The sequence below is a fragment of the Trachypithecus francoisi genome, unplaced genomic scaffold (assembly GCF_009764315.1).
Source record: "Trachypithecus francoisi isolate TF-2019V2 unplaced genomic scaffold, Tfra_2.0 Lachesis_group11, whole genome shotgun sequence".
In the NCBI taxonomy this organism is placed as follows: domain Eukaryota; kingdom Metazoa; phylum Chordata; class Mammalia; order Primates; family Cercopithecidae; genus Trachypithecus; species Trachypithecus francoisi.
The window spans coordinates 18,740,242-18,761,172 of record NW_022681456.1 but is presented as its reverse complement, the minus strand read 5'-3'; the positions used below and the strand labels follow the sequence as shown (position 1 = coordinate 18,761,172).

The window sequence follows — 20,931 nt, the reverse complement described above, 5'->3', positions numbered from 1 at the left end:
TGGGGGCGGGTCTTTCCCATGCTGTTCTCGTGGTAGTGAATAAGTCTCACAAAGCCTGATGGTTTTATAAAGGGCAGTTCCCCTACACAAGCTCTCTTGCCTGTCACCATGTAAGACGTGCTTTTGCTCCTCCTTTGTCTTCCACCATAATTGTGAGGCCTCCCTAGCCATGTGGAACTGTGAGTCCATCAAACCTCTTTTTCTTTATACATTACCCAGTCTTGGGTATGACTTTATTAGCAGCTGAGAACAGACTAATACACCAGGCTCTGTGCTAAGCATTTTATGCTCATTGTCTCATTGAATCCTCAGACAAACGAGGAATCTCTGGGATAAATACTCATAGTAACCCCATTTTACATATGATCAAATGGAAGATCAAAGAGGTTCAGTGACTTGCCCAAGGTCACAAAGGCAGTAAGTGACAGAGTGAATTTTATAACCCAGTTCAATTAGAGAACAAAGGTGAGATAAATGAGTACCTGATTCAACACGTGTGTTGTGTTTATTAAAAGGGAATAATAGCTCATCCCACTCCATAGTCTAACCTCCCAAGAGGACCAAGAAAACACACAAATAGCACCCTCAGAAAGTGAAGACAAAGAGAAATATCCAGGCGTCACCTTGTCTTTTAGTTGAATATGGAACATTCCATGATGAGCAGTCGGCTGGTCGGTACCAGTACCCAGCTCTGTCACTGATGGGGCCAATGGCTCTCATTATGGAAGCTTTATCTCTTCCTCCTCAAGGTAGACAGGAGTGTCCCATCTTCCTCACAGACTCATTTCAATGAACAAACAACAAGCTAGATTTTATTTACTAATTCTACTTCTAGTTACAAAGATAATTCATCTTCATCACGAGGAAAACTGGGACATCCCCAAAAGAACAAAGAAAATTTGAACACCCACAATCCCATCACTGTTACTGTTATACATCCTAAGAGTGCTTTTGTTTCAAGTGTGAATATGTGCTGGTGTGTTTAATAAAATTGGAAGCTGCTGTGCAAGCTACTTGAAGCTTCTTTTGCTTGCAGTGAATCTTAAACATCTCCACAAATGTGTTTCTTTTCTTTTTTTTTTTTTTTTTTGAGATGGAGTCTCGCTCTTTCGTCCCAGCTGGACTGTAGTGGCGCCATCTCGGCTCACTGCAACCTCTGCCTCCCGGGTTCAAGAGATTGTCCTGCATCAGCCTCCCGAGTAGCTGGAATTACATGCATGCACCACCAGCTAATTATTGTGTTTTTAGTAGAGATGGAGTTTCACCATGTTGGCCAGGCTGGTCTTGGACTCCTGACCTCAGGTGATCTGTCTTGGCCTTGCAAAGTGCTGGGATTACAGGCGTGAGCCACCACACCTGGCCCACAAATGTGTTTCTTAATGGCCATGTGGTATTTCATCATGCACTAATTTATTTAACCAACTCCATATTATTGGATATTAAGGCTGTTTCCTATTTTGCATGATTTTTAAAAATCATGATAGACTTCCTAGAAAATAAATGTTTATATACATCTCTGATGATTTCCTTCAGACCAATTCCTCAAAGCAGAATTATCAGATTAAATGATTTGCACATTAACACTTTTGATACATTTTGCAAACTCTCCTTGCAAAGGTTTATCTAATTTGTATTCCCAACCATTAGTTTATGAGATTTCCTACTTTCTCAATAGCAATAGGTAATATTATTTTTAAAATATACATTTGCCAAGTCAATTATTTAAAAAATTATATTTAACTTGCATTTCATTGATTAAAGTCTTTCAAGCATTTGTTGAACATCTACTTGTTAAATACTTCACTGGAAACTTTCACAGATATTATCTCACTTAAATGCACAACAGTTCTTTGAAGCATGTAGAATAGCTTCTCTTTTTTTTTTTTGTAGAGACAGGGGTCTTGCTATATTGCTCAGACTTATTCCTGGGCTTAAGCAATCCTCCATCCTTGGCCTCCCAAAGTGTTGAAATTACAGGCATGAGCTACCAAATCCAGCCAATTATCTCCTTTTTAGAGAGGAGGAAACTTAAGGCTTGGGCTAACTTGGGTTTCATGGTAAACCCTGCCACACACCAGCTGTGTAATCTGGGGGGAATTTTCAACCTCTCTGAGCTCAAGAATACTAATGAGCTGACCCTCTTGAAAGTTCTTGTGTTTCTTCTACCCTATAAGCTTGGGTCCCAAACTGTAGAGGACCAGAAGCCAGGCAGATGCTGTAATACTCCTCTCCTGAACACACACAAAAAAACCTACCATCTCACATATCCAGAGTCTGTCCTCTGCAACTTTAGAAATTACTTGGAAAAGAGCCTATCACAATTAGTAGGTCCTGTACAAGTAAAGATATCGACCGCACATAGTGGAACTTTCCTACATGTTACCGAATGAAGGAATGTGAACTGGGTGATTGACAAACCTACATGTCATTTCCTCCATCACAATTTCTGCCTCAGGACATTTGCACACATTATTCCCTCTGTCTGCAATCCTTTTCCTCCCAACCTTTCACCTGATTAATTCCTACTCATCACTAGGGCTATGCTCAAGAGTCGTCTCCCCCAGATGGCATTAGGACCCCTTGCCTTATCCCTTTATGCCATCGTGCCGTCTGTCTTTGTAGTAATTTCCACTGCCGCAATCCACTGAAGATGCACATAATTTCCTAAAGCCTGTTTCTCTCACTAAATCGTAAGTCCAAAGGAGACAGCCCCTCTCTTTTTGTTCACTGCTGTGTCCCCGGTACTTACCACATGCCCAGTCTAAAGCAAGCACCCACCAAATATATTATCAGAATGTAACAATGTGCATTGTGCCTTACCATGGTTTTATCAACACCATGATGAAATGACATTAACTCTTGGACATTGTATCCTTAATCCTACTGATTCAATGAAAAGATCCACTATAACAATCGTTTGGAACCCAAAGAGGTTAACCTGTATTGGTTATGAAATGACAGTGTCCCTTGTCTGATTTGTGAAACTTGCTGTGAACATGTTTTTAATGATTTTCCAATGGTGGCAACTGTTTGAGCTGTGGGGTGGGGATGCTGATTCCTAATTTGGATGATGTTCCTCTGAAAGGGTAAGACTGACTGTTGTATAGAGTTGATAAAATTAGTTTCAAAGGCAATTTCTTCGAAGGCAACTCTTTTTTAAAAAAAATCTGAACCCATCAGAATAAATATCTATTTGGAGCACAGTCAGAACCTGTTCAGTGAAACTTTACTAATGCAGTCCTTTGGGGGAACAGGAAAGCCATTGACCTAGTTTCTCCATTGCACTTGAAAGAAGCTGAATTGTCATTTCTTTATAATTAATTCACACTTCTCAGGGCTTCTTTGCCAGGAAAAGGTCCCAGGAGACCTGATTAAATGAATAATTTGTAATCAACAAGCCAATTGTTTCTTTTTCAAGGGGATGCGGCATATTTGATAGCTCTTGATAATTTGAGGGGTGGGCATCAAAATTACAAAAACAGAACAAATCTGCAGCACAAATGTACTTACCAATTTGCTGCTCTCTTCTGTCCCATATGTGTTCTAGAGGTCAAGTTCACAAATCCTAGATCCATGGATTTAAAATAAATATCTGATTCACTAATGATTCATAAAGTTATTTGCAGTGGAACCTCCAAAATGCCTGGCTCCAACAATTAATTCAGAGAAAGAGATTCTTGAAAAACCCAAACATTAGGTGTTACATATAGTATGACCGATACCGTTTTAAATCAGTTGGAATTCCTAAAGACTTTTCTTCTCCAAGGCCTACACAAATTCCATTAAAACAAATAACTTCATTCCAGGGATATAAACCAGTGGATACATATATTCAGCTTCATCACACTCAAGGACAATGGATCCCAAATTCCCCTGAGATGGGCATGAGAAATCAGGTGGGGTGAGAAATTCACATGCAAGACAACTCCTTCCTGTTTCCTCCACTTCCTATCCCCTCTATTCAGTCGGTAGAAAGAACATGAAAAAAAAAATGGGTGTTCAAGTTCCTTGTACTTGTTTAAGCACATGGTATTTATTAGGCATTAATTGGCACACAAATATAAGGCACGAGTACTTAGTCCTCACCCTCCCCCCTTAGCAACATAAAAAGACATAATCGCATAGGGACACTCACTTACAAACACACGCGCACTCTCTCACGTACTTAAACACACTCAGCCTCACATCTTACCCTGTTCTGTTTATTAGGGTCTGTTTAAAAAAAAGAGGAAAAAAACTTATTTTTAATCAAAAAAAGCAAAGCACATTCGAAAGAGGAAAAAAACAAAAAAACACAAACTTGGTTTTGAGTATCAATAAAATTAAAAGCTCTCGGCCAGCTCGTATGCTGGGTTTCATTTCATGTTATTACTTAATTAAAATTCCTATTTATAAATAAATAGTACCAGTAAAATATTACATCTGAAGAACCCTACCATAACACTTTACTTACACACTTTTTTTTAATACTGTTTTCGGCTTTCAGTAAACACAGTTTTGTGTCGGCATTGGTGTGGGCGTGGTTTCTTTGGAGGGACATCATCGGTGACCATGTCTTGCCTCTTCTGTAGGAATTAAGCATTTTGCTTCACATCCAGTTTGGATTGTTGGTGATGGAGGTTTGGAAGGTTGGGCTGGCCTTGTTTTTTTTTCAAGTTTTTTTTTTTTTAATCAGGAAGAATATTTATTTTGGCTTTTTGTCCACAACTCTTGTCAACACAGACCTTGCACTGTTATCACAGTCCTGCCTGCATGTAAACCGGGGCTTTTTAAGTTTTTCAAAGCAAGCTTTCCGGAAGGGAAGCTATAGGCCACATTTTAGCGACAGACAGCTGGAAAGACAGAGCTGGCAAGACGGTAGGGCTGAATAAGACAGGATGCCAGGGGGCGTCAGTGTTATCCTGACTCCATGGGTAAGTAGAGGCAAAACTGAGCATGTGATATTGGAGAAGGCAGGACAAAACCAAAGCAAATGGGGACATAGGGAGGCTTTTCAGAAACATCGCATGGCAGAGGTAGGTGCTTTTCTTAGTCAAGGAGAAAAGTGAATTTAGGCTTCAGGGGTGGTTTACTTGAAGGGAATCCCGCAAGTACACATTTTGAAATATACTTGCCTCAGACCTCCCCCCAAATAAGGGACTGGGTCCCATTAAGAAAATTGAAAGAAAAAAATATATTATCATTTATTATATAACAATGTCAACATTAACACCAAGACAGGGAAAGACTCCAAACTACGCACCAGGGAAAAACACTCAATGAGGCAAGACTTTCTAGAACCCAAAAGAAGGAATGGGGGAAGAGATCTGGGGAGTGGTGTGAATGTGGCTGGTTGATGAGTGTGGTGGTCGTGGGGGGTGGGACTCAGCTTTTTGTGTTTGTTTTTTTAAGTTTTGAGACAAAACAAGAAAGTCACATTTTTAAAATTGTGGTTTCAAGCTACTGATTAGATCAGCATCCAGCGACCTTGAGTGCAGATGTGAACATTGGGTGAAATGAAAAATCTTGTCCGTGGGGTTCTCTTGGCTACTGTCTGTCTCCTTCTCTCTCTTTCTCCTCTATCTCTCTCTGTCTCTCTCTAGGAAATGTCTGTTGTGAAGCAGGCTTCACTTTAGCTATTGTCGCTCCACTCTGGCACCATGCCAACTCCATGCACCGAGTGGTACTGATGTGGGGACAGAGTCCTTGGCACGCCATGCGAGTAGAGGAACTCAGGGGGCTGAAGGGTGCCAGGGGACTGCAGGCCAGTCTGAGGCCCACACTGCCTGACCACAGGCTGGTGGGCCACGGAGGTCTGGTGCTGGAACATTCCCTCTCCCAGCTGTGGGGAGCCATGGTTGGCCATGCCTGCCAGCCGGGGGACCAGGGGCCCCGAGGTGAAGTGAGCAGAGAAGTGCTGGTAGGGTAGCCTGTCCATGGGCTGCACAGTGGTGACGGTGCAGCTGCTGTAGGAAGGCATGCTTGGCCACGTGTTGCAGCTGATGTCCTCCAGGCTGGGCACAGGCTCACTGGGGGGCGCAGAACTGGCATACATGCAGGCCTGCCGCTGTGCCGACTCTGTCCTGTAGGAGGCACCCAGGCCCTGTTGCTGTGGGTAGCTTGAGCGGTAGAAGGAATCTTCTTCACTGGGTGATGTCTCCATGTAGGGCTTCTTATAGGGATGGTCTGTGGTGGAACATTCTTCCTCTGTGAAGACAGGAGAGACAGCAGTGAGGCCAGGAGCAGGCACCAGGCAGCTAAAAGTGGAGACAGTTATTTGGCCAAGGTACTGAAGAATAAAGCCTGAGAGATGGTTAGCCCTAACCACCATTCTGAAAACAAAAAAAGAGGGGTGGACTGTAGTGGTTAAGACCTTAGGCTATGGAGTTCTATGCAAACAGTTTGACCTTTCTGAGTTCAGCTTCTTCATCTGTAAGATGGAAAGGGAAATAATAGCATTTCCTACAAAGGGCAGTGTTAAGAATTAAACGGAAAAATACACGAAGCACTTAATCCAAAGCCCAGAAACACTCAATAAATAGCAACTAACCAGGCGCAGTGGTGCACACCTATAGTTCCAGCTGCTTGGGAGGCCGAGAAAAGAGGATCACTTGAGCCCAGGAGTTTGAGACCAGCCTGGGCAACATAGTGAGAACTCCCATCTCAAAAATAAATAAATAGCAATTATTATTATCTTTCCTCTTCTCCAGCATGTAAATTTCATAAAAGCAGGACATTGTCTGCCTTATCCGTCACTTTATTCCCAGAACCTAGTAAACACCTACTATTAACAAGAGCATCAACAATAAGTCAAGACAAACACATATAGTATGTACTCTGCGTGGCACGATTCTAAGCACTCTCCATAAAGTAATGCATTTAATCCTCATAACAACCCTACCAGGTGGGTTTTACTATTATCCTTATCTTACAGATAAGAAAAAAAGGACTCATGGAGGTTAAGAAACTTGCCCAAGGTTTTACATGGCTGATAAACAGTAGATCCAGGATTAGAATCCAAGTAGTCTGACTGCAAAGTCCTTGTTTTTCACTGTCTTGATACATAGAGAAGGCATGCAATAAATATTTGTATGATGGATGGATGGATGGATGGATGGATGGATGCATGGATGAGTGGGAGGGAGCTTGAATGAATGTTCAAATGCTTTCCTGATTCTTTATGTGAGCAGGTGCCTAGTTAATACTTGTTAAGTTGGTACAAGTTAATGTGTTGCTGTTTCCTGCTAAGCAAGTCACTTCCCTTCCCAGTGCACTAGTTATTTCCTAGTGTAGGGCAGTGGAGATAGTTCTGTCTCTGAAAGGGGGTCTCGTTTCACCACTTTGGGGCCACTGGCCCTTTTGAAAACAAGCAAAAGTGCTGGGCTCTTTCCTAGAAAACTGCATTGAAACATGTTTTGAAAACTGCATGTGCATACAAGGCTTTGCATACAATTTCAGGGAGTCCAAAAACTCCCTAAAATGCAGACCCCAGGTTAAGAAGCCTAGACATGTCTGGATTTGAATCAGGCTCCTTTACTTAATATCTGTGTGATACCAGCAGGGCATCTATGTTCAGAGACTCATCATCATCTCTGAATCAAAGTGAGTAATACTTACCTTACTGGGTAGCTAAGAGCTAAGTAAGATTGAGCATATAAGTCTCCTGATTTCCGTCAACATGAACAGCTCTTGTTGCAGGGGCAACACCACCAGTCAAGCTCATGGCAGACATAATTCACAATAATACCCTCAAGGTATTCCCTTCAGGGGAAGCAATGCTTGGGTATATCTACCAAGGTGTAAACCTCAACACAGACTCATTACTTATCTGAAATTTTACCTTCCAAACTGAAAATTCTCTTTCCTCATCTTTCTGTCTCTTTCTAGTCAATAAATGTTAAGGAGTTACGTCTGTCTTTGGAGAAGTGAAGAAAAATGACACACTGGGGCATCCATGCAACTCACTGTGATGGCTGATGGCCATGAAAACAGAATGCTGAACTAAATAACAAGAGGAAATGATCAGAGCTATTATTTATTGAGTACCTACTACGTGACCTTACTCTTCATCTGACAGTAATTCCTCAATTACAGTGTCTGCTATAATGCCGTCTCCATAAAGGCAGAACTAAAGCTCAGAGAAGTGACTTGCCCAAGGTCACATGGCTGAGAAGGAACAGAGGCTGGAATCCAAGCCAGATTGGATTGACTTTGCCTACATGCCTTGCTTCTAACTCTCTAGATTTCTAATATCCAGTGCCACTCAAGCAATCATATAATAGATAATTACTGAGCTGCTCCAAAGTGCTAGGTATTGTGCCAGGTGCTGGAGATAGAGTGGTGAACAGGGTACACATGATCCTGTTTTTGGTGCATGTCCTCGATCCCAGTCCATCCTACCATGAGCAGTAAGTGAGGGAGGCTGACACTCTGCGACTGAGAGGTGGTCCTGAGATATAAAGACACAAGTAAGCCATTGACTCAAGAGTAAATCTTTTGGCTTTGGACTGGCTTGTAAAACAGTTCCCCAACCCAGGTAGAGTAGATTGGGTTTGGGTTCCACCAACCAGCTCCATTTGTATCAATGTCCAAGTGACACCCACAGATAAGCCAAAAGTGTCCACAAACAAAACATATCTATGTTAGGGTTGTGCCCACTTAACGGCAAGCAAACTTATTTTCAGCTAGACTCCTTCTGGGCCACATCTGGGACCTATAGGATGCCCAAAAAGTTTGTACCAAAAAAAAAAAAAAACTATGAAAAACACATTCTTCCAGGTGTTCTATCTACATCATGCCAACCATGCAGATGTTTGAAAACATCCAGATGAGTGAATGGCTACATTTTTCACCTTTTAACTGTGCGGTTTTGTGTGTGTGTGTGGTGTGTGTGTGTGTGTTTGGAGTCTTGAAGACATTGCTATACTCAGCTTCGTTTTGTCCTCACCACCTCCTCCCTTGATTCCTTTCCTTCCATTCTTCCTTCCACCCCCCAGATTCATAAACCTGAGTGTTTCCATTGTTGCTGGAATCATAACCTTTGGGTTTTCCATTTAACCAGGCTGTTCCCCTTTTCAATAATAGAAAGTACAGCTGCAGGGCACCCTTGGCAAGAGAAAAAAAAAAAACGAGGCAAACTAACTATTCTCAAGTTTCTGATCCCCTTCCAGATTTGTTACAAGTAAAAAAGGAAGAATAATAAGAAAACGGCCGGAACACATTTTGGAAAATCGTAAAATTATACATTCCAGTCTTTAATACCCCAAAGATCTAATGCAGAGCACTAAGAAAAACTCAATCTTGGCTTATTGATAAAAGCAGGTACTGAATATTCTCAAATTCCTCTCAGGCCTCATCACATTGTAAAGAAATTCCAACTCAAGGATACACATTTCAGGTCAGTCATGATAAATGCTCGGGATGTAATCTCTGTGTTTATTTTGGTTATGGCTCAGTTTGTTTCTGTTTTTCCTTTTTCTTTTTGAGAGCCCAATAACTGTTCAACAGCAAAGACCTATCTCCGGCCAAGTCATGATTAGCTTTCAGGGTTGGTAAATGTGCGGTTGTGTGTGTGTGTGGGGGTTAAGAGTTAAGTATCAAGTCTTCTGCTGAGAAGAGTCCACAACTCGGCTTCAGAAAGTTGCATATTAAGAGTGGTCAATTACATTGCAACTATTCTAAACCCAAATGAGTCTCTTAGGTAACAGTAAAGTTCCTCCTGATTCTGACCATTCATGATGTCATGGCGCTGTAGAAAACCCTAGTACTTTGGACTTTTCTAGATGTTTTTGATTCTAGATGAAGAGACTTTAGTAATGTATCCAGGGCACAGATATTAAGGCACAGAGTTATGGCTCCAGTGCTCACTGGCCATGTGACTGTGGATGAATCACTGGGTCATTCCAATCTCAGTTCTTGATTGTAAGTGGAGATAATACCTGAGCTTTTTATGAGATTTAATTTGAGGTAATACTAAGGGCAGTGGAGTTTTTATCTTCCTTGCACATAAGGCATTCAAATCTTGTCTGTCCAAATGACCTGGATCCATTCTCTTTTCCCTCTTTCTCTTTTGGAAGACTAGACAGATAGCGTTCTGAAAGCTGTCCCATACTTAAAAGTATTTGGGTAGATTACAGAGCTGGAAACCTCACAGAGTGCTTTCAAATACTAATCCTATTGAGCAAATATTGTCACTATTCCCAAATGGGTCATTTCTCTTGCCAATTCAGTTCATTCAGATGAAGAACCATTGTCGAGTCTTCCCAGACAGAGACCCTGAAACTCAGAGTAGTAATCTTTCTAGCTGAGTGACCTTCAGCAAGTTGGGAAGGTGGCTATAATTCAGGCCTTCTGACTCACAAAGCAGTGCTCATTCTGACAGATGGCCCCAGGCTTTCCATTTCATGCAACCCTATATGCTCAGCCAACATGACAAGGTAGCAAACCTTGACTCTTATGGATGAGTAGATAGATGGATGCATGCGTAGATGTATGGGTGGGTGGATGGGGGGATGGATGAATGAGTGAGAGGATCGATGGATGAGTGGGTGGATGAGTGGGTGGATGAGTGGGTGCATGGATGGGTGGTTGGATGGGTGAATGGATGCTTGGATTGGTGGGTGGGTAGATGGGTGAATGGATAGATGGGTGAATGAATGAGTGAGTGGATGGATGAGTGGGTGGATGGGTAGGTAGATGGAAGGTTGATAGATGGGTAGGGGGATGGATGAGTGGGTGGATAGGTGAGTGGATGGGTTGGGGGATGGGTGGATGGATGAGTGGGTGGATGGATGAGTGAGTGGATGGATGAGTGGGTGGATGGATGAGTGAGTGGATAGATAGATGATTGATGAATGGGTGGATGGAGGAATGAGTGAGTGGGTGGATGGGTGGGTGGACGGGTGAATGGTGGGTGGATGGATGGGTGGGTGGGCAGATGAGTGGGTGGATGACTGGTTTTTTGTTTTTGTTGTTGTTATTTGTTTTTGATGTCCCCATGCTCTTAGCTCTTAGCATAAAGTAGAAAGAGTTGGAATGGTATTGTGGGAAGATTCTCAACTAGAAATCAAAAGAGTCAGTTCCAAATATCACCTAGTCACTACCTGAAATCATTATATTTACTTACTGGCTTATTATATGTCCCATCCAGTAAGAATACAAGTTTCTTGAGAGCAGGAGCCTTTTCCACTGTGTCCTCCACTTATCCCAAGCACCTAGCACAGTGTCCATTATACATTAAGTGCTCAATAAATGAAGATTAACCTGATGCATCCATCCCAGTTCTGCCACTCATCGGCCACATAAGCTTAGAATCTAACCCTGTCTCTTGGTCCTCCATTAGACCCCTGCAAAACAGAGATGGGTGGCATCTCCCCTGGTTCAAAGACTGCTGCAGGGAGCTGGAGAATCAGCAAAGGAATGGATGTGAAATCTCATTTTAAAACACACAGCACTGAGAAAATGCACCCTGCAAAGCCCTTTTCCATATCTAATTCCCCTTCCCCTCTCAATCTCTAACTTTCCTTTGAATATCTGATTCAACTCCTGGCTATGCTAGAATCTTTATTTGGGTTGCTTTTGCTTTATAATGTAAGTTGGGGTGAGAGTCAGGGGTGGGAGGGAGAAAGACAGACAAGTGCTGTCCCAAGCCCTGGGGTCCTGGATTTGATTGAGTGGCATTGATAAAAGACCTTCCCGGCTTTTTTGGCTCAATCCATCGGGAGAGATAGTTTGGAGACAGCCGGTTCCAAACACAAGGAGCCCTCTGGCCTGCCTGCCTGAGCCTGACTCCTGGGCTCGTTGGAAAGGAGACAGACAATGAGGGGAAGTCAGATAGTGGGGCAGGCAGGGGCCAGGGGGAAAACCACCCATGGAGTTATCACTTAACGAGAATCCCAACTGGAAGGAAACCTCAGCTGATTTCTTATCACTTTACAATGTGGAGGCTGATGATGAATTGCTATTTGTTGTCTCCTAGGCAGGACAGAGAGCCCTTGGCTGGAATGTTCCCTGTCACTGGGAGCTCCCTTTTGGGGGTGGAGGGAGGTGAGAAGGGCAGAGGTTTCTGGAAAGGTGAAAGGATTTCTCCAGGGTGCACACCCCATTCACCCCGAGCCCACAGGCCTCAGTGTACATCTCAAGCTGGGCCACTCATGAGCTGGGTGACTTCGGGTAAGTTCCCCAGTGTTGGTTTCCAAATCCACAAAGAAGGGGCAATTCTTCACCTTGTTATCGCCAACCCGCCACTAAGACCTGATTCCACCCACATCTCTAGCTTCTCCCCACACCCTGGTGGGAGCCACCATCTCCTGTTTCAGACTGCACGACGGCCTTTCAATGGGTCTCTGGTGCCAACTAAATAGTCCTGTGCTATCATAGCAAAGTGACGGCTTCCAAATAAAGAACTTAGGCATGTTACTCACAAATTTAAATCCCTCCAATGGATGTGCACTGGTGGTAGGATAAAATCTGACGTCCTTCATTAAAATGGCTCATAAAAGTTGCCATCTCGCTGGTCCCTGCCTTTCTCTCTAGCCCTCATGCCCCACCATTTTGCCCTCGCCCTGAGTGCCAACATTCCAGCCTTCTGTTCACTCCCAGGTGGCAGGCTCTCCCTTAGCCAAGGGGCTTCATGCATGCTTTCCTCTATGTGTGGATACCCTCACACCGCCCACTTCTCCTATCCAACACTCACTCTCCTCTGATCTCAGTCTCAATGCTTCCCTGATCTCCCACCCTAGACTGACATTCCAGTTTGATATTCCTTAACACTTTGTATATCTTCTTTATAGCATTCAATCATTTATTTTATTTTATTTATTTTATTTTTTTATTTGAGACAGGGTCTCACTCTGTCACCCAAGCTGGAGCGCAGTGGTGCAATCACAGCTCACTGCAGCCTCGAACTCCCGGGCTCAAGCAATCCTCCCATCTCAGCTTCCTGGGTTAGCTAGTACCACAGGCATGTGCCAACACACCAGGCTAATTTTTTATGTTTTGTAGAGATGGAGTCTCACTATGTTGCCCAGGCTAGTCTCAACTCTTGGGCTCAAGCAATCCTCCAACCTTAGCCTCTCAAAATGCTGAGATTACAGGTATGAGTCACAGTGCCAGGCTTCACAATTTCAATTAAGCAATTTATAATTACTTGTGTAATGTCTGACCTGCTTGCAACAGTGTGAGCTTCATAAGGGCAGGCCTGAGGCAAGCACATGTTTATTGAGCATTCATAGCTGCCAGACACTGTTCTAGGTGCTTTCTGTGGATGATCTCATTTCCTCTCATCACAACCATATCAAACACGTGCTATTGTTATTCTCACTTTGCACAAAAGATAGTTGAGGCCCAGAAAGGTAAAACAACTCGCCCATGGGGACACAGCTGCAAACTGTGAGTATTTCTACAATGGATCAGCCCCCAACTCCATCTCCCCCAGTGGCCCCTCCAAGTTGATTTTAAGTTCATCCGAGGATCCATTAAATGTTCCATGAAAGTCAAGTCATAACCTAAGAGGTTTGTGAACCTTGCATTCAAAGCCTCCCCGCCGCATCCTTCAGGAATGCATTTATAAGGATGCTGCTGTAAATATTGAACCTGAAAAGCATCATGATCCTTTTTAACTTCTTCCTGCCTGTCTTTTGGTCTGGCATTAATTTAATCGATTAGAGCTCCCTAATTCAAACCTGGTGAGCTCTTAATCAGCATGTCTGACCCAGTCTCAAAGACAGATCTTCAGTGGAAAATGAAATTTTGAGATTGTAGCAGATGAGCAAAGGTAACCAAGACAGTATAGAGTGGTGGTGAAATGCACAGGTTTAGAATCTGTAGACCAGGCTGGGGTTCAAGAACCACTGGCAGGTTTTGTTTGGAACCTTTCTGAGCCTCAGTTTCCCCATTGGTAAAGTGGGCTAATAATAGCATCTACTCCATAGTGTTGTCGAAAAAGCTTGATCTGGGACTTAGGAAGGGCACCCTTAGATATAATATAAAACAGAATCTCTATGCAGGGACCTGTATCCCATGGGACATTCTTAACCTCCTGCTCGTGCCTAAAGAGGCAGACATATTTGCAGGCATCTGGTCTCCAGTCCATCCGGCAGCAGATGTGCCGGGAGCCATGCCAGGGAGTCTGTTGGAGTGATATTGCTCAGGCCTTTGAGATTCAAGGAGTTTGGATTGGCTTCAGGTAAGTCTGGAAGTCAGGCCTCACCCAGGTCAGCTCCCAGCCCCATGTAAATACCAATGACAGCTCTTCCCTCCTTTAAAACACAAGATTGGTAAGTGTCAAATAGTCAAACTGTGTTACTTTCCTCATGTAACCCCAGCTCCAGAAAAAGCTACCAAAGCATCCATTCCTATTGGTTGTTAGTGGGTTGTTTTCTCCTAAAGGTCTAGGCACTGGGTACTGGATTCACAAAGGCTTGTGTTGACCACTAAGGCTGCTGTTGTACCTCACACTGGTGTCGTTTAGAGCAAAACAGTTACTACTTTCTGAGTTAACCCTGAGATAACATATAATGTGTATGATTTTTTGACATCTTTGCACCAAGCCTATGAGATGAGTCGTACCCTGAGGCCAAATTTACAGATTTTTTTAAATGAGGCTTGGAAAGGTTAAGTAACTTGTCACTATTTATAAAAATTTTTTAATTGCAAAGGTGAACTTCATCCTGATTTATTCTGCAGACCATAAATGTAAGCTTTAGCCTACACTATCCCCTCTGCATCTGTCTTCCCAAGCTCTCACCTAGAGAGGCAGTCTTCTCTGGGAAGACTGATTAAATTAATGCCAGACCAACAGACAAGAGGCAGATTCCTCCTGGGAATCACTTTCTGGAGTGATACCTGCCACATACCCAATCATAGCTACCACCTACTGGGTACTTGCTAACTATCAGATGCTTTAGGGAACATCATCATTTACAAAGCGAGAAACCAAGGCTAGGAGAGGCTAGACCTGAGTGAGGTCACACAAGAAGCAGGGAACAGAGATGAGATTTGAGCCTGCATCTCTCTGTCCCCAAAGCCTGCAGTCTCCCCACGTGGCCATCTATAGCTCACGCCAAGCAATGGTTCTAGCGAGCTGAATTCCACCACACCACCTGTGCCAAACACTTCTATTCTGGCTCACAAGAAGGGCCACCAGGAAATTCTTTCTTTAGCATAGCCCCTTTAGATTTGAATGACTTAGAAAAAAAAGCCATTCATTTCTCATGTGGCAAAAAAAAAAAAAAAAAAAACACGGAATGCCTCAGCTTAGTAGATTTAAATGGGGGATGAAATGTGAAAATCATTTGTGATTTGTGTGTGTGTGTGTGTGTGTGTGTGTTGGTTTTTATCAGAAAAAAAGAAAAAGAGTTCAAAATCCACTTGGGAGAGACACTGACACATATGCCAGAGAAACATTCACAGTCACAAGGGGTTTTCCTACATCATGGCTTGTGATACAATCAGGGACCACTCAAGCAACCTCCCTGCCTACCAGAGGGGTTGCAAAATAAAGTAGAGTATGTGAACGCATGCCTGTAGTCCCAGCTACTAGGGAGGCTGATGTGAAAGGCTCACTTAAGCCCAGGTGGCTGAGGCTGCAGTGAGCCATGGTTCCACCACTGCACTCCAGTCTGGGTGATAGAACGAGACCCTATCTCAAAAAAAAAAAAAAAGTAAAAATAAATCTAGTTCATTCTCTGCACTCTCCGTGTTTGTGTGTGTGTGTGTGTGTGTGTGTGTGTGTGTGTGCATGTGTGCATAAATGAATACAATAGGTCTGAACATTTCAAATAAGCTTTCTCCAAAGCAGGGGCTGGAACTGGAGGTGGGAACATGTCAAGGGAACTTTTAGTTTTGGCTGTATGGTTTAAATTTCTTATCTCCATGTATTTTTGTGTTGTTTACATTTTTAAATAAATAAAGTAAATAAATGCACACTCCTCCCCCGCACCCCCAACCCAAGGAAAGGAAAAGGTAAGAAAGAAAGCGAATTGACCAGAGGTGATCACACTCACCTTTTCTCTTGGTGCAATGGTAAATTTGGCTATGCTCCTGGGGCAGTGGGTATGGGTTGGGTGGGGGCAGGAGGTCCTGGGAGGGGCCAGAAACACCATTCTCACACTGGTATTGGGACCCCAAATTGGATGAGGTGGAGAGAGTTCGAGACTCGCTGCTGAAAGGACTGTGGTTGGAGGCCACTTTTTGCCTCACGGTGCTCCTGGGGACCACGGGATATTCTTTACTGAAAGAGAAAAGATAGGAGATTATGCTTATCAGTGCCCTGATACAGATTTCCCGAGTGGCTGAACCAGGCATGAGAGAATCACCAGAAAAGTCACAGAATAAGGAAAAAAAGGGGTCTTTAATGAATAAAATGATCCAGTTATATTCATGTCCATCACATTTCACAAATGTATATTTGGGTACTAATTTTTCATGCCTTATATATCAGGCAAGTAGATTTACCAACAGTTCTATACCTAAGCAGAAAAGTAAATAAACACCCCCAGTTAAGAACCGCTTTGAACAATCAATAAATACACATGGTATTTTGAAATACATCAATTTAGTCTACGTATGTCTTTAAATTCTCTAATTTGAAAGCTAGTTAATCTGAGTATTTATTTAGACTTAACCTGTGGGTGTCCATCTTTAAGATGCGGCTCAGGTCATTGCCCGAAGTTAGTAAAAACTGGTAGCTGACCACCTAGGAAGGTCAGGTATAATCCTAGGTTACTCTCATCTGGATAGATTGATGCTAGTGTCTTAGAATTTCCTTCTGAGCTTCTGTCCTTGTGACCACTGATGAACTTAACTTCTCCATACCTTAGTTTTCCCATCTACAAAGCAGGGATAATGAATGTCCCCAGTTCAAAGGACTGTTGATAGAAGAAATGGGTTAATGAGTTAACCATGAAAAGACTCAGAAAGGTACATGGCACACAGTAAATGCTCAACAAATGGCAACCATCATCATTACTGTTATTCTTTTGGGCAGAGAGAATAGAGGGAGGGAAAGAAAATGAGAAAGAAGGAGGAACAAGGACATAGAAGATTAAAAAATAAAAAGAAAGAAAAACAGCATGGGATCTAAGATTACGCAGCTCCCAATCCAGGCCCCATCCCTATCCCTTATGGGCTGTGTGTCCATCTGACACGTAACCCTCCCCTAAGCTTCAGGGCTCACACAGGCAAAGTGAGCATAATAAAATTTCCATGACATCATAGGTATAGCATCCCTCAATGTGCTCAAAATCCGGCCCCTCACACTCTTAGGATTGGTCCTCCACATTCCCTTACCTTCAGATTTCATACCAGGTGTTCCCATTTTTTTTCCTTAGAAGGACGCAGTAGAAACCTCTCCTGGGAAGAAGGAAAGTCGTGCTGTGCAGCACAAGAAGGCTCAAAGAAAATGAGAGAGGTGGGGAATGGATCAGATGTGGGAGGTTGCAGAGGAGTAGAGAGAAGGTGGGGTGGGGAGGTGCTTCAAGATAAAAGGGACAAAGAGAGAAATATCCAAGTATGTGAGACAAGAAGAGCTTGACCCCTAACATCCCATATCCAGCATTTAGGATGGGGATAGGGAATCTTGGGCATGGCATTTACAAACTGCATATATTGCTATACAGCATTTATAAAATATTTTGGTAACTGTATTTCAAACATAACTGGTTTCCCTTGTAACCTATGTATTCTATTTCATGCATTTAATCATATTATTCTTAGAGATGATTCATAGACTTCAACACACTGCAAGAGAAACCCATGGCATCAAACAGGTTAAGAACTCTAGAAGGAGCATGTGTCAGTAAATCCCAAACTTCAGTCAGACACAATACTCACCATGACATAGAACAATCCATTCTTTAACTTATGACATTTTAAAAATTAATCATTTATCCAAATAAGTTAAGCTTCACTATAAGTGATCAAGCCTGTGAAATTACAGGCTTGTGGTGCTAATTATAGTTCTTTTAATGCAATTAAGACAAATGTTTATGTGCCTATGGTCATAGCAACTCAGGAGGCTGAGGCAAGAGGATTACCTGAATCCAGGAGTTTGAGGCTGCAGGGTGCTATGACTGCACCATTGCACTCCAGCCTGGGTGACGGGGCAAGACCCTGTCTCACTCAATCGATCAATCAATCAATCAATGCTTACCTATTAAAATTAAAGAGTATACCTGAAATAATCTCATGTGCAAAGAGCTACACATAATGCATTTTGAAGGATCTTGAATTTGTCCATTTCGTCCTTCCTGTGACTCTATGTGGTACGTATTATATTTGATCCCATTTTACACACGAGGAAGTTGAGACCCAGGGAGATGAAGCAACTTGTTCAAGATCACAGAGTTAGAAAGAGACACAACTAGAATTCTAAACCAATCATTTCCTCATAACTTTTGCATTGTCTCCTAATGACGTCTTTCCATTTTTACAACACAATATGCTTTTAGGGGAGCAGGGTTTGGGGCACAAGACTCTTTCCACTTCTACCCCCTCAAGTGTGTGAACATCTCTACCCTATATCCCTGCCTTTGTTTGTCATGTGAAAGTACATCAGAGTGGCCAGGCAGGGACACCGAGCATCTGCCAAGTTTCCATGAGGCTATAGACACCCTCGGGACACCCAGGGGTCTCCTAGCCCAGCTTCCCTGTGCCATCTCAGAACCAAAGCTGGAGCCATCTGAGCGGCCGCACCAGTCAGAATCTCCCCCTGGAGCCAGGAGGCTGAAGGGAATGGGATTAGCTTTATGGCTCTTGCTTTGTGGTTCAAGCTACGTAATGGAAAAAAAAAAAAAAAAAAAAAGAAAGAAAGGAAAAGAAAAAGAAGAAAAATTATAATAACAATAAAACATTATAAAAGTTGTCAAAAGTCGCTGGCAACTCTATTTAGATCCATTTAGTTCCAATATTTCACTGTCAGAGCTCCAACACGAAGCGGGAAATCTCTTTTGGTTTTATATTTTTAATAGGAAAGGTTTTGCTTTTTAATTAAAGAAAATAACCTCCAAAAAATGTTGGCTGAGAGAATTTACAAGAAAATATATCAATGGACTCCGTGGAATTCTCTGTTCCAGTACAGCCAAATTGCAAAATTGCTCTCTGGAAAGGCCAAGTCCTGCTTTTGATTACCAACACAGAAGTGGGAAAAGCAATATTATCCCAATAACCACTTGTCCCTCACAGCTTGTTTCCCTCTAAGGAGCCTGAAACATCATCTCCATCACCGATCACGAACATCTCTGTTAATGCCTGAAATACAATGTCCCCAAACCCCTCTGACAGGTGTCAAAATACGGGCGTGGAAAGGGGAAGTGACTTCTCAATCATTATAGAATTACACAGGCAAAGGAAAGAAAATGTTAGAATCAAACAACAGCGGGGCAATTTTCACAGAGCCCATCCATGGATCAAAGGAATGATCAATCAAAGAAACGTGGTTAGTATCACTATGACAGAAATCTCTAAAGTCCTCCAGATGAGAAGATAAAACTATTTTCTTGTACAGCTTAAGAACATCCATGAAGAAGCAAGGACACAAGAGAATTAAAGTGAAAGCTGAAAAGCCCTTGTGTCTCTGGAAATACAGGCAGCAAAAAAGTCTGCTCTTTTTTTAATCATCATTATTATCATTCTCATCTATCTACATTGTTCTTCAAGTGCCTCCTAATGTTCCAGCCACTGTACTGCTTGACTTACATGCTTATCCTGATTTGATCCTGGCAAGAACCTCATTTCACAGGTATAGTTAGATTTACATTAGAGATAAGAAAATGCAGATGGGCCAGGCATGGTGACTCACGCCTATAATTCTAGCACTTTGCGGGGTCGAGGCAGGCAGATCACTTGAGGTCTGGAGTTCAAGACCAGTCTGGTCAACATGAAAAACCCTGTCTCTTCTGAAAATACAAAAATTAGCTGAGTGTGGTGGCAGGTGCCTGTAATCCCAGCTACTTGGGAGGCTGAGGCAGAACAATCACTTGAACTTGGGAGGTGGAGGTTGCAATGAGCCAAGATCATGCCATTGTACTCTGGCCTGGGGAACAAGAGTGAAGCTCTGTCTCAAGAAAAGAAAAGAAAAAAGAAAAGAGAAGAAAGAGAAGAGGAGAGGAGAGGAGAGAAGAGGAGACAAGAAAAGAGAGAAGAAAAGAAAAGAGATAAGAAAAGAAAGAAAAGTAAAAGCAGGTGCAGAGAGGTTAAGTGACTTGTCCCAGACCACACAGCTAACAGGCTGTGTCTCACCCAGGGTCAGTCCTACTCCAAACCTCATGCCACCCAATACTTTTAAAAAAGCACATACACAGAAATGTATTTTCTCATAGTTCTGGAGATGTGGGTGCTAGCATGGTCAGTTTCTGGAGATGCCTGTCTTCCTTGCTTGTAGTGGCCGCCTTCCCTCAGTGTCCTCACATGCCAGGCAGGGAGGGTTAGAGTGGGGAACTATCTCTCTCTCTCTCTCTTTCTTCCTCTTTTTTATAAGGCCACCATCCTGTGAGATTAAAGCCTCACACTTATGACCTCATTTAACCATTTTTTTCCTATCAGTTATCCTCTTTATTATTTTCACATAACATTTTTAAAATTTTTTGTTTTGCGGGAATAGGTAATGTTTGGTTACACAGATTAGTTCTTCAGTGGTGACTTCAGAGATTCTGATACACCCATCACCCGAGCAGTGTACACTGTACCCAATATGTAGCCTTTTATCCCTCATCCCCCTCCTGCCCTTCCCTCCAAGTCCCTATATCAAGAGGAATAGTGGTAGGGGGGTGAGTGATAAAAGTCCCTATAAGCCCACTATTTCAGCCACCTAATACTTAATAATAAGCAATTGTTACCTCCATACCAACTAATTAGCAAATCCCACTTTAGAAAGCATGCCGGTAATGAGAGAATTGAACATTGGCTCCACCCGGGCAATAGCAAGATCTACTGATCAATTCTACTGTTTGCAGA

At 42.7% G+C, this 20,931-nt stretch overlaps 1 protein-coding gene across 2 annotated transcripts in view; it reads right to left on the bottom strand.

Moving 5' to 3' along the window:
• Positions 1-4,004: 4,004 nt before the first annotated feature.
• The window catches only part of TBX5 (T-box transcription factor 5), a 54,107-nt gene continuing 37,180 nt past the window's right edge, over positions 4,005-20,931 (bottom strand). The window contains exons 8-9 of one of the 2 annotated variants that reach the window (XM_033220476.1): positions 15,984-16,210; positions 4,005-6,186 (exon numbers count right to left, since the gene is read on the bottom strand). In XM_033220476.1, the coding sequence (XP_033076367.1) occupies positions 5,612-6,186; positions 15,984-16,210 (802 nt within the window). In that variant the 3' untranslated portion in view covers positions 4,005-5,611. The remainder of the gene's footprint in view (positions 6,187-15,983; positions 16,211-20,931) is intronic. The other variant, XM_033220477.1, reaches the window with a different exon arrangement.